The sequence below is a fragment of the Fulmarus glacialis genome, unplaced genomic scaffold (genome assembly GCF_000690835.1).
Source record: "Fulmarus glacialis isolate BGI_N327 unplaced genomic scaffold, ASM69083v1 scaffold234, whole genome shotgun sequence".
In the NCBI taxonomy this organism is placed as follows: Eukaryota; Metazoa; Chordata; class Aves; order Procellariiformes; family Procellariidae; genus Fulmarus; species Fulmarus glacialis.
This window is the reverse complement of record NW_009208416.1, coordinates 1,998-18,633: the sequence shown is the minus strand read 5'-3', so window position 1 is coordinate 18,633 and position 16,636 is coordinate 1,998. Positions and strand designations below refer to the sequence as shown.

The window sequence follows — 16,636 nt, the reverse complement described above, 5'->3', positions numbered from 1 at the left end:
CATTCGCATTAGCATACTAGCAAATTAAGGCACAAACTTTGTGTACTACTTAAAAGCATACAAACTAACAAGAATGTTTCCCATTGCTCTTGAAAAATATCTTTGGGCTACTTGGAAGTACAGAACTAAGTAAATATATCCAGTATGCTTATAAGGAAGTTTAAATTTATGCCACTAAGTTCATCACGCACTATACCTTCATGGGTATGTATATGCTTCCTTAGCTCCAAGAAAAAAATCACTTAAGAAATGCAAGAAGCACTCACCATTCCTTATACTTGGATGCTGACAGTTCCACCTCAAAAGCAGGTAATGTGCTTCAGCATGATCATTCATTGTTTTATTTGGACACTAACTCCAATGTAACAGACAAACTCTTCTAGACTACACATATTTTGGTCACACATAGCCCTTAAACATTACCACTCAGTATTACTATAAATACACTTTAGAGAGCAAAAATGTTGTGGACAACAGAAAAGTCACCGTAACAGAAATAAAAATGTAATGTAGCCACTGACTTCACTACATCTCAATCGCACTGTAACGATAAAATATAGGGCTAATTAACGTTCCAGGTGCTGTGTTACTTACAGTTCCTGTTTCTTACTTGCATTAGCAGCAACTAGCATCCCTTGATCTGAAAAATTTTAGTTAATTGTTAGAAAAATTTTAAGCACCTTAACTCTGGAACTCAGACCAGTATACTGTAACTTGTTCCTATTTCCATGTAGGGCCCTAGAAAATAATTCCAGCTGCAAAGAGGACCCAGAGCCTAAGTAACAAACTGTGCCTTTCCTCCCTCCCCTATCTAGGAAGTAAAAACTTTCTGGCAGAATTTTTTTTTAATATATACAAGGTTTTTATTTCTGGTGGCATTTAAAACTTGCCTGTCCCCAGTCTTTTGAAATCTGATTGCAATGATTTAAACAAGTTAGAAGGTTAGCATTTCTACTCTGCCTTGCTCAGCCCTGTCAGAGGTTTTAAACATACTTCTTTATTTTGATTTCTTGAACAATTTCCTTATGCCTTACAGAAGTAGTATTTTCCTTTGGACACTATGCATTGAATGTACTTTTGCTTAGCATAAACTTTTGTAGGCTCCAGCTGCAGTCTGATAATTATTACCAATTTAAGGGAAAAAATCAGGATCAAAAGCAAATCTAGCAATTCACATTCTTTAACTCCTCTAAGATCAATGATATTTGTTATCTGCTGCTATCATTAGTAAACCTCTCTATGTTTTTACATATTCTTTGGAAAGCAGATTATTTGCAGTATTTCTTGAAATGTGTAGTCAAGGCTTGATATTGGGTTTTTTGTTTCTTAAATAAACATAGGTCATTGTAAAGGAGACATACTACTGAATTCTGATGGCTTTGTAGGAAGAAAAGGCGTGGCTTAAGTAAATCACATCAAAAGTCAGAAGTATTTTCTACAGTATGGTAAGAAATGCACAAGTAACTCAATTTTTTACAAAAGAAAATTCTGGATTTCACTGTTCAGTAAGCACATTTGCATCCAGAATCTAACTAATCTTCATCCTTAAAGTATCACTTAAAAATATCACTAGCAGAAAGAATTAAAAAAAAAAAAAAAGGTTTCTAGTTGAAATACTTGTCAAAACTGTCTTCAATTTTAAGGCCAACGTGTATGACAGTCTCACATAAGAGTGCTGCTGGTGTTGACATACGGGACAGGGATAGCAGAGTGACAACACAGCTTAAAGTAGAAAACCTCTGAAAAATGTCACTAGCAGTTACTTGCTGTAAAACAGATAGAAGCCACAGTCCCTTAAATCTATAGTATGTGCTTTTCTATTTACATGTAACCTAAATGACAATATTACTGTGACTGGATATATAGCATTTCGCAGTATATGTCTTTAATGCAGGTGTAGACACCATTCAAGATGGTACACATGTATATAAAAAACCAGTTAATTTCAACGTAATCCTAGAAGAATATTGCAAATAATGTTGTATAAACGCATAGTGTTTGAGGGGAAAAAATTACTTCACTGGAAAATAAAGTCCCACACACTGAGTTTGGCACTTGTTTATCACTATGTCACTTTCTTTTTGATTGAAGACAGCTCTTTCTGAATCTCACTGAATTTTGGCCGGTTTTCTGGTTTGTAGTCCCAGCACCTCTGCATTATTTTATATATTTCTTCTGGACATTTTTGCGGTGCTGACATTCGGTAGCCTGGTACCCAAAAAAAAGGGGAAAATGTTTAGCATTGAAAACTGATGCATATTGACAAATCTAAAAAGAAATAAGCAAAGTTCAAGATCATTGCATTAAAAAAGATCTTCAGGGTAATATGAGGAAAGTCATCAATCTATAACCTATCAAGATAGATAATTATTAAACTAATCAAAGCTCAGGTACCAATAACATTTAAGTTGGGCATGGTAAATTGTCAGTATACTTCTCATTCTCAGCAACCTGCATGGATTTGTTTTCTGTATCTGAGGAAGTAGCTACCCTCTAGGTTTTAATTGTGTTCCCTTTTTTTCCCCCAGTGAGGAAATCAATAATAAACATTAAGATGGGAGTAAATTTCTTTGCTCTTTTTCAAAATGGATCAACTTTTATTCTCATGCCTCTTCCCTTTTTTGTCTCCTTAAGAAGTTCCCTTCCCACTTGCACTTTATCCATTTATTTTTTCTCCCTCCTGTTTTCTTAACTTTTACATTTTCCCATCATCTTAACTCTCCTACTCTTCTGGTTTGCTTAGATAGGCAGTGGCCTTCCACACCTTTCTGCTGCCGTCAAATGAAGGAGGTTTCTGACTTGGTGATGAACAGGAGAATGAACAATCAGTTAAGTAACTTAGCAGCTAATCATTCAGAAGCCACAGATAAGTGGCCATTCCAGCATATCATCCATGCCCTGGACCAAAGAGATGTACTCACAGCAATGAAGGCAACTTCCCAATGAGTAGGAAGTTGGGCAAAAATGCCAGCAGGACAAATTCAAACACAAAAACAGCCAGTGTGGGAGGAATACAGAAACATTGTCTGAGCATCCAGGGATGAAGTTAGGAAAGCCAAAGCCCAAATGGGATTGAATCTGGCCAGGGATGTCAAAGTAAAGAAGAAGGGGTTCTTTAAGTACATAGGTGACAAAAGGAAGGCTAGGGAAAATGTGGGCCCACTGCTGAATGAGGTAAGGCACCTGGTGACACAGGACATGGAAAAGGCTGAGTTACTGAACGCCTTCTTTGCTTCAGTCTTAACTAGAAAGACTGGCCTTCAGGAATCCCAGGCCCCAGGGACCACGGAGAAAGTCTGGAGCAAGGAAGACATATGCTTGGTGGAAGAGAATCTGGTCAGGGAATACTTAAGCAAAATGGACTTAGGTAAGTCCATGGGCCCTGATGGGATGCAGCCATGAGTGCTGAGGGAGTTGGCTGATGTCACTGCAAGGCCACTCTCAATAATCTTTCATCCACCATGGTGACTGGGAGAAGTACCTAAAGTCTGGAGTAAAGCAATGTCACTCCTATCTTCAAGAAGAAGGACCCAGGGAACGGAACCCTTACCTTGATTCTTGGGAAGGTGATAGAGGAGCTAATCCTTGTAACAATTTCCAGGCACATGAAGGACAAGAAAGTGATCAGGAGTAGTCAGCATGGATTCTCTAAGAGCAAGGCAACCTGATTACCTTCTATAATGAAATAACTGGCTTGGTAGATGAGGGGACTTCAGTAAGGCTTTCAACACTGTCTCCATAAAATCCTCACGAAGACACTATTGAATTATGGGCTGGATTAGCAGACAGTGAGGTGGATTGAAAACTGGCTAAACAGCAAGTCCCAGAGGGAGGTGATCAGCATCACAAAGTCTAGTTGGAGGCCAGTAACTACTGATGTACCCCAGGGGTCAATACTGGGTTCAGTCCTCTGAACATGCTGGGGGCTGCCCAGCTGGAAAGCAGCTTGGCAGAAAGGGACCTGGGGATCCTGGTGGACACCAAGGGTTGAACATGCACCAGCAATGTGTCCTTGTGGCAAAGAAGGCTAATTGTATCCTGGGCTACATTAAAAGAAGTGTTTGCCAGCAGGTCGAGGGAGATTATCTGTCCCCTCTGTTCAGCACTAGTGAGGCCACACCTGGAGTACTGGGTCCGGTGCTGGTCTCCCCAGTACATAAGAGACTTGGACACACTGGAGAGAATCCCATGAAAGGCCACCAAGATGATGAAGGGAGTGGAGCAGTTCTCACTATGGGAAGGCTGAGAGAGCTGGGACTGTTCAGCCTGGAGAAGAGAAGGCTTAGGGGGATCTTATCAATGTATATAAATACCTGAGAGGAGGGTGCAAAGAGGACGGAGCCAGGCTCTTTTCAGTGGTGCCCAGTGACAGGGCCAGAGGCAATGGGCACAGACTGAAACACAGGAGGGTCCCTCTGGACATCCAGGAACACTTTTTCACTGTGAGGGTCACTGACACAGGTTGCCCAGAGAGGTGGTCGTGTCTCTATCCTTGGAGATACGCAAAAGCCATCTGGGAATGGTCCTGGGCGCTCGGCTCTAGATGGCTCTGCATGAGCAGGGGGGTTGGACAAGATGACATTCAGACGTCCCCGCAGACCTCAGTCATTCTGTGACTCTGTGATTCTATGAACTGCTTACCACATGTAGCTCTCTGAGCAAATGACAGGCAGTGGACAGTAAAGTGAGTTGGCACGTAGGACTCTACAGCTCAATGCAGCTCCGTGACTCCAGACTTAGTGCACAGATCTCTGCATCTCTCTTTCTAAAGCAGAGTATAAATGACACTGGCCTCATACAACAGGTAAATCTGGCAAATTTTTTTCCTTTGTTATATTGCATGCATCTGCTCTAGGAGCTGGCTTAATGCATGTAACTTCAAAGGAAAATGGCTGGGCTCTAGGACACTTACAGACAAGATAATATGAAACTATCTAAAAAGCCTTTCCTTCACAAAGTTTCCCCTAGAAACTAGTTCTTCAAAACAGTGACAGCAGCAAATACTTTTTGTCCTTAAAGTGAACTGAATCTATCTAGTTATTTAGAATTAAAATTATCCTGGTTTAAAGCAAGCATTTAAGTGACTGATTGAGTTATTGAGATAGATAAGATCAGGAAGAGAATCTGGAGTGTCTTAGCTGATTATCCTAACAGAAGAGGTATTATACACTGAAAACCAAGAAAACAGGCTGATAAAAGAAATGAAAATTCCATAAAAAAAAAAAAAAAGAGAAAGAATCGCTAATGGGCCAACAGAACTATTTTCCCCACAGTATCAATAGCTGAAAAAGCATAAACATACTTCTAAATCTTTGAATTTTATCAATTTCAAGAGATTATTATTCTCAGTGGATTAAAACAGAATCTCAGTACTTAGGCAGTAAGACTTGTTTTTACAAACACTCCTCTGCTCTGGAAAACATTGCATTTTTTGATTTGGCCTTTTAAGGAGAAAATTTGATGGTCATTTACAGTGCTTATAACAAACTCTGGCAATCTGTATAAATCAGCAAACTAGTTGTTTTTTTTTTAAAACTATTCAGCAGTTTTACTAGCTTAGAACCTGTTTATGAATTGCACAGTAGTACTGTGTAGAGGAGGAACAGTTCTGAAACGCCACTAAAGATGATGAAAATAAATCAAAGTCCTGAAATCCTGCTCACAGTTACTTGCTACTTTAAATAAAAGCCCTTTGATTATTTTGTAAAAGAGAAATGTGGCTTTCAATGCTCAACTAGCTTACCATTCTCCACCATAATTGCTAAATTTTTGCCTGAAATGTCTTAATAGAGAAGATGGAATGATACAGATTTTTTTTTCTGGCAGTTTAGAATATTTATACCTGCATTAGCATAATCTTAAATAATTCATTCTGGTCAAGCCTTTGCTTAGTACAGCAGTAAATCCCTCCTCTCCATCTCACCTTTTAGTTCTGCAACAACAAAAGTCAGCATGCTGTAAGTCTTCCGTCTTTTAAGTCACTGGTCAGTATATTCCTTTTCTCAAGAAGCCTATATATTACATTACTCCTCCCAGAAAGCTAGATTCAGCAATTAAAAAATCTCATAATATTTTTGCTAAAGTTGCTGGATATCTTGTATGTTACTCCTTTGCTATTTTATATTGTATGTACTACATCCTTATGGCTCTATACAGAATTTCTTTCACTCCCTACGAATAACTACCTTTCTCGACTTGTTCTCGTGCTTGTTGGTTGGTCATTCCAGGGTACGGACACACTCCTAAACTGAAGGTCTCCCACAAAAGGATTCCAAAGCTCCATACATCACTCTCAGATGTGTATCTCCCTAAGAAAAGGAAAGAAAACCCTCAGCTGAACATACAGAGAAGTTAACGTTTCAGATAATTATGGCCCCAAGTTTTCTGTAAAGGTAAAGTCTTACATTGGCAAGCTTTAAGCAGAACAAAGCTGCAGCTACTAATAATACATTCTGCAGATATCATAGTCTCCTGTGTTTCAAATGATAAACAAATTATCTTAAGATCAATAACTAGGAATGACAGAAGCTAGCTTAAAGTTCTTCAATTTGACAGACCTTACCATGTCAGTTTTTCATGCAAGTTAAGAATTTCTTTCCTTCTTAATGTACAAAAATATTTTTTTTCTTTTAATATAAAAGGACAGAAAAATGTCAGTTTCTCCTCCCCCCTTGTTTATAATCACTTTGAATTCAAAAGATACTTTTAAAAAAAAAAACCTTTCCCAGTTCCCTAATACAGCATGGCAATGAGTATTCTGAGAGGAGCTACCATCAACATAGTTTGTAACTGTGAAGAGGGCCTGGTTTTCACGCTTTGAGAAACTGTTCTCTGAAAATGAAAGTACAGTTGCTTCAACTTGTGTAATCTGGACCCTGAAAAACTGGTGCTCCCAATCAGTTAAAGAAAAAAAAAAAAAATTTGACCTGCTGGTTCCATTATCTTCAACTATGCTTCAGAGATAGCAAAAGAGATAATTGATAGATAATTGAATTCCAAACCTTTTGTGTAATGAAAACTTTATATTATGGGAGAAGGAGAGATTTTGGAGCAGATATTTCTATTGTCCCTGATGGATTCACATTAAGAAGGATGGATTCACATCAGAAAGTTAAAGCTCTTAGCCCTTTGCAGCAGGATCTGTGAAAATGTTACCTTAAAAATCCATTTTCAACATTACTTTCAACATTTTTCATGACTGTTTTTCTTTGTTCCATACCATTACATTGTATATATATCTTTATTCTTTAAAATATACACATGCTTGTAAATGTGTTGTTTGTTCATCTCTAATCATTAAACAAACCAAATTAAGCCACTTCTGACTAGAAAAAAGGAAAATACATGTAAATTATAGTGACAGTTGGTGATATGACAACTGTTCTGACGTCAGAAAGTTCAATTTACTGTTAAACTAAGTATCACTTCCAGCTGCACTACATTAGCTTGTGTGCCTTGTAGATGGCAATTATGGACATTCACTATGCTGTTTATAGTAAGATATTCTTGTCTATGTATCAACTCTCTTCAGAATTTGGCATCCAGTAATTTAACACTTTTCATTGAAATCATTCAGTAGATACAAGTTAGATGGTAAGTTTTTTTTAAAGAAAGTACAAGTTCTGCACAATTATCTTTTCCACTATGACATTATCTGGGAAAAAAAAGGCCTGTTCATTCACAAAAAAACCCCTCCACACAGTAATTTATTAACATGACAAACAACTCAAAATGTTGTACTGGAAAAACATACATATTAAATATGCATTTTAATTTTGAGGGAACAGGAAGCAAAAATACCCTACATTTGGTCTAAATACGTAATTTTATCAGAAGCTTTTCAATCTTTTTTTTCCACTTGCTGGAAGTGGTGGAAATCATATTGCTCCAAGCAAAAATAAAGGTATGGAATGGCACTGAACAGCACCTACTGAACCAAAGGTTCAATCACCCACAAGCTCCAGTAGCATCAGGATTTCGCTTATGACTTCAGACACAACTCCCTAACCACTCCATTTGCCCTAATCTGGTTTCTAGACTTCACAACTTGTGTTTTTTTCATTTAAAATCTTTTTGAGACTGCTTTTAATTTGTCATATATAGTGAATCCAGAAGTGACTACAAAATGAACTTTTACATAGTTTCTTAAGCACTGTATCATTCATGTAGTGGCCAAATGACCCTATGCCTCATTTTCTTCCAACTCTTAAACCTTGCCATTAAGAACCGACATGGACAGTAGTTGTCAACTAGTTTTGAAATCCTGCAGATTTAGTTCTATTTCACTCTGGTATCCTTAAATACCTTCAGCCTTACCTACACAAATTAATGCAATACTTACGACCATATTATTAGGATGGTAAATGGTAAAACACAAACCACATCTTTTACTCACATCTTTCAAGGGATTGGAAAAAACGATCCTTCAAAATGACACAGAAACCTTCTGCAATATTTTGGTAGTTGAATATTAGACTGCTCAACACATTAACAAATGTTTGAGAGAGCTTATTTTCCAAACACTACAGAAAATGACTTAAAGCTGCTTGAGTATGTATGCACTTTAGGAAACACAAAATAAGTAGATGTTAATCAATTACCCTCTCCTCTCCTGTACTATGCAGAAAAGAGACTCAAAAGTACAAAGTGAAGGTACTGTCAGAAGAGCCTGTTTCCTGCTTAAGGTAGTCCACTCGACTGCTTACACCTATGAAGGGTAGGTGTCCATTATATATCAAATAAACTGTACACATTTCTGAAATAACAAAAATAAAAATTCAAAACACTTTTTATAATGGAACAAACACCCAAAATAGAAAAGTGTGTTCCCCAGTGAATGCTAGCAACACTAACACTTCTTAGAATAATTGATAATACAGGATCAATTAAATTTACTATTAGCCTTCCAAAGAGAAGATCTGCTTTATTGTGTTATGACGTTAACTGCTGCAAAAACGCTAGTGAGACGAAGCATTTTGCTATCAATCATAAGTCACAAACTTACGATTTCGAATGCATGATTTTAAAAAAAAGCTTTAAGAGATGGCAGAAATATTTACAGACACTTTAAATGAAGAATTTAACACAGATTTTTTCTAAGTACTCAACTAAAGAACTGGTGGAGAGAACTACATCCAAAACATGGCATCGTTCATTTAATATGCTGCTTCTTCACAGCCCACTTTACTTAGAAGAGCTTATTTTTCTACTTTCATATAAGCTAAAAAGCTAAATACAGCAGCTTCTGCTTCTGTTCTGGAACAACTACCCACGTAGTATGGACCACTTCCCTCAATCAGAAATAATGGATTTTTTTTCCCCAAGATAACAGCCTAGCAATATATAAAAATGCAGGTAAAGAAAAGCTGCAGTTAAAAAAAAATATAAATTAGTGACTGTACTTTTCCCCAATGCAATGATTTATCTAAGAGAGTGTTCTAGTATGTTGACACTTCCTACTGTTTTCAAAGAGGTGCTAGAACAATCACTGCCATAAATATGCAGAACTTGCCATTCATTTTGCTAACGACTATGATTTAGATGACAGACTCGGTAGTCTACTAGAATGAGTCAGCAACATAACTGAAGCATTATTTTATTGCTGCATAATAGCAATTTTGATGTTGCTGCCTTATTCTTTTTGAAGGCAAAACATATTTCATACATAACTTAAATAAGACTGAAATATTAATATTATTTTAAACATTATTGATTTGAACGGGGCACTAGGAATTTGTATATATACTCAAATATTGCCCATGGTGTAGTCCTGGTGCTCCTTATGCTATTTCTGACTTCTTTTGGTTTTTTGCAAGAAGATACAGGTATGTCCTTACCATAGTTGAGAGCTTCTGGAGCAGTCCACTTGATAGGAATCTGCTTTAGGCCTGACGATGAGTACACACCATCATCCTCTTGCCGGGACATTCCAAAATCGCTTATTTTCAAAATGTTGCTTTCACCTACCAAGCAGTTCCTTGCAGCCAGGTCTCTAAGTTAGAACAAGAAATAAACCCCCACATTTTTACAAATTTGAAGTACTTGAAGCCATTTAAAATGGCTAAGTCCCTCAGCCATGATGGTCGCGCCTCTCGGAAAACATATTTAAAAAAGGGTAAAAAACTACACAACAGTTGTGGAAAAGAGGAGTGAGGGAGGAAAAAAAAAGTGTGAGAAATAATCCTATGAACACCAAGGTCGGTGAAGAAGTTGGGGGAGGAGGTGCTGGAGATGCTGGAGGTGCTCCAGGCGCAGAGGCAGAGATTCCCCTGCAGCCTTTGGAAGGACCCACGCTGGAGTGGTTCGTGAAAGACTATCTCCTGGGAAGGACCCACGCTGGAGCAGGGGAACAGTGTGAGGAGGAAGAAGCAGGAGAGAGGAACTCTTATGGACTGATCGCAACCCCCATTCCCCACCCTCCTGTGACCCTCGGCGGGGAGGAGGTGGAGGAGTCGGGAATGAAGGATTGAAGGTGAGCCTCGGACGAAGGGAGGGGTGGGGGAAAGGTGCTTCAGTTTTCATCTTTATTTCTCACCATCCAACTTTATTTTAATTGGCAATAAATTAAATTAATGTTCCCCAAGTTGAGTCTGTTTTGCTACGTCGGTAATTGGTGAGTGATCTCCCTGTGTTTATCTTGACCCACAAACTTTTCTGTCTTATTTTCTCCACTGTCCTCTTGAGGAGGGGGAGTGAGAGAGTGGCTGGGTGGGCATCTGGCAGCCAACCAAAGTCAACCCACCACAACTGCCCTCTGAGGTCACAGAAATAAACTCGCAGATTAACAAATCAGATTTTATGCAAAATGAAACAGAATTTGAAGAAGCACCCTGAAACATGTTCCCATAATTGTGAAAGACAGTGAGAAACCAGAGACTGGCCCCATCTTCTCTCTGCCCATCTTATCCTAGCATTAGGGTTTCCATAAAAAATAAAAAGCTACTCAGTATTAGAGGAAAAGGAATTTTGGCTCAGTGATGGATGAGAAGCTTAGAAAATCAACAGCCTTCCTTTCCCTCCCTCCATCTCAAACATGTTTTTTTAGATTAGGAGATAGCCTGTAGTAATTCCTCATAAAAGACCTACTGTGGCTTCTCTACAGCATACATTTGGAATAATAATACACGCTAATGATATATTATTAACATAGTATATGTATATTACATGTCATTGTTTCACAGTGTATTAAAATACTACATTGTAAAATATATATTATTATTCCCATCTTAATGTAATAAAATACAGGAAATTTTTGAAGGGAAAAAATGTTAAGCAACAGAATTAAATCTATAACATTAGGAATATCATGGGCAAAGTATTTTTAAACTAAATTTACAATGTTTGTTTTCAGCTTAAACAGCTAATATGCTCACAAATGGCTTGTCTTATGTGAATATTCCAGAATAACTACATTTAATGTTTTGGATTGGAGCTGTAGAATAGTTTTGAAGTTAATCCCCTGAGCACTTAATGCACATTCATTGGTTTTAAGTAATGATTTTGTTGCAGGCAAACTAGATTACTCTTGGAAGAAATTAACCTAGAAGTTGGTGTACACCAAATTTGTTTCTACAGCTAATGCAGAAAGAAGGGTCTGAACCAATGACAAACAGCTTCAAATACTATGCATGGTGGGGACATTCATGACAAACGACAGAACTATATTTAGTCTCAAGTAAAACTCTTGAGCCATATATAAGGATGTTAAAGCTCGTATATCTACAACTACTTTGATCAACTGATCCATATTGATAGTGCACTACATTATTTCCTATGTAGACAGAGCCTGTGTTTCAGTGTAAATACTATAACTTGATTTAAGAATTTTAACATATTTGACTCACACAACTTATCTGCCACTAAGAACACTTATGGCTCTTGAGCTTGATGCTACAGTCAAATAAATGCAATTATTCTTGCAGTTAGAGAAGATGGACCGCTTAAAACCAAGTCTGAAGTCACAGTCTCCAGCTGAAGATACACACAAATATATAAAACAGCTCAACATGCACTATGTTACATAGTTTGATGTTAGCATGCAGTATTGTTTGGTGAAAGTAGGAGAGCTGCAATACAAAATCAAATTGTTTTGCTTATACTCAAGTCTGTAAAACGTATCACCACGAAACTTCAAGAATTTATGTCTTAGGTTCCAATCATACTTTAGTCATTAGTTTTTTAATTGTTTTACTCAATATAGTCTAGATTTTGTGACAGATACACATAAGGGTGGAAAAAGTAATGAGGTCATACCTCAAAGAAAATTTACAGAGTTAATTAAAATCATGAACATCTTCCTACCTGAGTCTGACCTAGCATTTAAACATGTTCTGAGTCAGACTACGAAAAAGCTATACACTGAGCTGAGTTAGGTTTATTCCTCATACATAAGTCTGAGTATTAGGGAAAATATATCATAAATAGTACACAGTATGATGCTTGTAAACAAAGATGACACTTAGTTCACATAATCTTTGTCTGTTTTGTATGTGACAGTTTTTCTTTCACAGTCATCTAGAGGAACTGTTTTTCATCATTACTAAAAATTTACAAAAACGCTTCCATGAAAATCAAGCTGGTATTTGAGAAAGTTGGTAAAAATTGTGATACTATGTTCAGGATATACGTAAATTAACACTAGATCTTATGAAAGACCACAGACACACAAAGCCTTTGCTTCATGAAACAGTGGTTTTCAAGCTGTCTGTTAGCTGGCAGTGGGTCGCAGAATGATGCTATTCAAGCTGCCATGCTGCACACAAGTGCCAAGGGAGGGATTATGGGCCAGTGGTTAGCTAATGGCCCACAACTTGTGCGGGTGGACACAACTGTCAAGTCCACCATCAATCTTTCCAGGCAAATTGCTTCTTTCTTTTTGTCTCGGTTTGTATTGAATAGAGGAGCATTTTCATTGCCATCTTCCACAAAATGTCAATAAAATTTTATGAAATAGTGAGTGCCAAGCCACTAACAATAAGATAGAAAAGGATGTATTATGATAAAACTTAACTAATAAAGCTACAAATAGTAAATGTAGTAGTGCTGGTTATGAGTCTTACAGTATTAATGCCTTTTTCTGCTTCCAGCTAGAACGCTCACATTTTTTAAGCTATAATACTATGTATTACTTTTAATATATCATTTGTGTTAATAAAGCCTTTTGAGCACTTTTTTCATTTCTCATGTGTAAGGTAGGCTCTTTCTCTCACTTATTTAGAAAATACTTTAGATGTGAACTTTTCTTTCCCTTTTTCCTTCACTTTAGTCATAGCCTTTTTAAAGGACTTATGTAATCCCCCTCTCAGACACTTAGTTTTCTTTCCACAGTTCTTGTGGAAAGTACATAGAAACCAACAATATTTAGCAGATCCAGTGATATTTAAAATCATGTTAAATCCTGCCAAAAGTTCTGTTACTTCGCACTTTTAATAACTTGCCATTCAGTAGGGTGAAACAGTATAGTACAATTTCATTCTCAGTGCTCCACCATCAGCCACTTCAGATTCTGCAGTTACATCCACTGTTGATGTACTTTTTGGGTTCTCTTTACCCTGTTCTCTTACTTGTAATTTCTTCACAATGTCTATTTGATTAACACTTATTATTTAATTACTCAGGCTTATAAATGTCCTGAAAGTTAGAGTACCTTTTTAGCATTTCTGATGTCATTTTACATGTGTTTCATACCCTCAGTGATTTGTTGCTGAATTTTCCAGATTTTCTTATATGTATTTGCATGCTTAAAAGCATTTTTAAAAACATTGTTACACTGAAGGCTATAGCTACATCAAGCTTTTTTTTTTTATTATTCTGAGGATTTGGTTAAGATTTTTCAATTTTTTTCAAACAATTTCTTCACTGTTTCTCCTCATGTCTGACAGCCTCCTTTTAAAAGGATGTTCATATTTTTCAGTCTAGATACAGGAGAAAATCACCAAATATGTATTCTGGTTATTGTGATTTATTGCAGAATTTATAGCCAGAATCTGAAAAAAAGGGCATCAAAAAGTATTACTTCCATTGCTTCAAATTAGTAACTAACAGCTTTAATTTTCTTCCCGTTTCCTGGATTCTAATTCATTTCCATTTGCTACGGATAAAAGGAAAGAGCTCTAGTATAATAGTGTTAAGGGGCTTATAAAAAAACCTTTACATCTTAACCTTCCATGTGAAATACACACAACGGGGCTTTATTCAAGTATGTATGATAGATAATATGAGTGAGGGAAAACACGAAAATGTAAATATATAGTGCTGATGACCGAAAACAGCTATGAGGAGTCAATATTACAGATAACTTCAGTGTTAAATATTTGTAGTAAATCATGAAACTTTCTAGATGGCCTTTTTAAAAATAAAAAAAACAGACCAACTATGCTCTACTTGCCTTCTTTTCCCTAAAAAAACAAGTATGTTCTATTTGTGTTCTCTCCTCCTTAATGTTCCCTAAAGCCAACACCCTGAAGAAGTACAGATAAAATTGCATGGAATTAGGTGTCTCTCTCTGCCTGGGGCACTGTTTTTTCTTCTCATACAGCATTTGCTACTTGCTGCTGTAATTGCATAAAATCAGTATTTATCTTTAACATAGAAAACAAGCAAATATTCTTTAGTTCATATTGTGAAAGCTGTACAAATTGGGCACAAATTACACTGAGCTGCTGCAGAACAAGTCCATTAGTAAAAGAAAAGCAGACTCTCCCTGTTTAATACCAAGATTATGTAAGTTCCTAGTGGTATTAGAAAAAAGCGCCTTCCCCCCAACTACTAAGGAATAAAAATTAGTATGTAAATTGGAAATTTCATTTTTAAGCACTGCTGTGCAGTCCCTGTAAACATAAACATAATTGACTAGGAATCAGTAATACGGGTTGAATGTGCTGAAACTGCAAGAGATAGCTCATAAGACTTTTGCTAAAAATCCAATATCCAGTTAAAGAGGAAATAGAGGCAGTTTTTCTGTGCTGGGAGTTGTTACCACTTGGATTCATGTCTGTCAGTAAAGACATAAACCTCAGAAACTTTTCTCTAAGGACACTCTTATACCCCCTCTGTGCTTCCTTCCACTACCCCAAAAGAACTACACAGCAAGTAATACCTAGTATTTCAATGGTATTCCATCAATTAAAGCAAATCAAAACAAGAGAGTAAACTCCTCATTACTAAACCAGCAGGACAGACTGCCTCACTGAACTAATTAGCCATTTTATATACCCTCCCTGGATCATGCAGTTAAAACACTCTTAGGTGATAAAAGCAAGTAATTAATTAGTGAACAGGATCAGTTTATCTCCTCTGCGCATTTAATTCAATGAAAACAGTCTATTACCTGATCAGGAAGGAAGGGGCGGCAAGTCTACAAGTGAAACTGTTGTTTTTTTGTGGACTATAAGACAATACCTCTCCTTCAAACACCTGAGGTAATTTCCAGTGGTGTCTAAATCAAAACACACCTATTTCAGAACTTTCTTGATATGCATATGCTGCTACTTTTGCTATATGTGGAGAACACAGCAAATAGTATGCGCCTAATAACAGACTGGGAAAATATTAGAGGGTCAGAAGCACATCCTTCCATACATTCTGTGTTGTCTTCCCCCTTTACTCTTTGTTTTACTTATTTCTTCATATTATTTTAGCAATCACATTATGAATACTAATGGAGCAATATTAACTACAATGCTAATAATTTCTCTCAGTTCCTCATATAATGCAAGTCCATCCTCATCTTCACAGATGAACAGTGCTAGGAAAGCAGAGAAAGTCCAAGTTAGATACAGTAGTGATTTCTCAATGTCAGGTGTTCTGCTTGCTATCCATAGCTTTCGTTATTGCTCAGTTCTTCTCAACTATAAAATGAGTAAATTTTCCCACCTCACAGCATTAGTGACATTCAATTACTCCCTCTAAAGCACTTTGCAATTTCAGATGAAGGACTTAAAAATTTTGCAGAAAGAACTCAAAAGAAAAAAGTAACAAACCAAACCCAAATAATTGTATTCAGTAGCTGAACACAAGCACACAAACTAGCTTGTATCCAAAAATGCATTCTTTCCGCAGAACCTTTAGTTCCTCCACTATAAGAGTAAAATGTATCCTACATTCCAGAAATAGTCTGCATTGCACTGCTCACTCTCATTGTCATCATAGTAAGAGCTATCATATAAAATGCTTTATAGCAACTTGATGAACTTACTCCTGTGAACTAAGGTTAGTAAGATCACATTAATCAAAAGGCAAACTTCCAATAATAAAGGTCAAAGAAAACAGAAGAAAATATAAAAGCCCAATAAAGCTAAAGCATCTATATTACTTTAATACACTATAACATTGTCTAACTAAAAATTGGTTGATAAGTTGGTAAACAAAGAATCTATTCATACATGTTAGATTTCTCCAAAATAACAAAACTGTATTCAAATACAAAATATGCTCTTTAGATAGTAGGAGTTGTTGTTAAGTGTTTTTAAAAATGCTGTAAGGATAAACACACTGTTAAGGATCACAGTGTTTCTAATTCAAAATTCCAAACATCTATGCATTATTATTGTCATCCCCACCCTCAAAAGACATACTTGGTAACTGTTATGTTCCTGATTTTCTCTAAGTGCTTTGCTCAATATGTGATAGATTGTGG

The 16,636-nt window shown here is 36.7% G+C and overlaps 1 protein-coding gene across 1 annotated transcript; it reads right to left on the bottom strand.

Moving 5' to 3' along the window:
• Positions 1-1,704: 1,704 nt before the first annotated feature.
• Positions 1,705-9,990, bottom strand: LOC104075809 (tyrosine-protein kinase Fer-like). The gene is made up of 3 exons (XM_009576457.1): positions 9,837-9,990; positions 6,186-6,308; positions 1,705-2,208 (listed from the first exon to the last, which is right to left on the bottom strand). Exons 1-3 carry the CDS (start codon positions 9,925-9,927, stop codon positions 2,066-2,068), a joined length of 357 nt encoding a protein of 118 aa, XP_009574752.1. The 5' UTR covers positions 9,928-9,990; the 3' UTR covers positions 1,705-2,065.
• Between the last annotated feature and the right edge of the window lie 6,646 nt (positions 9,991-16,636).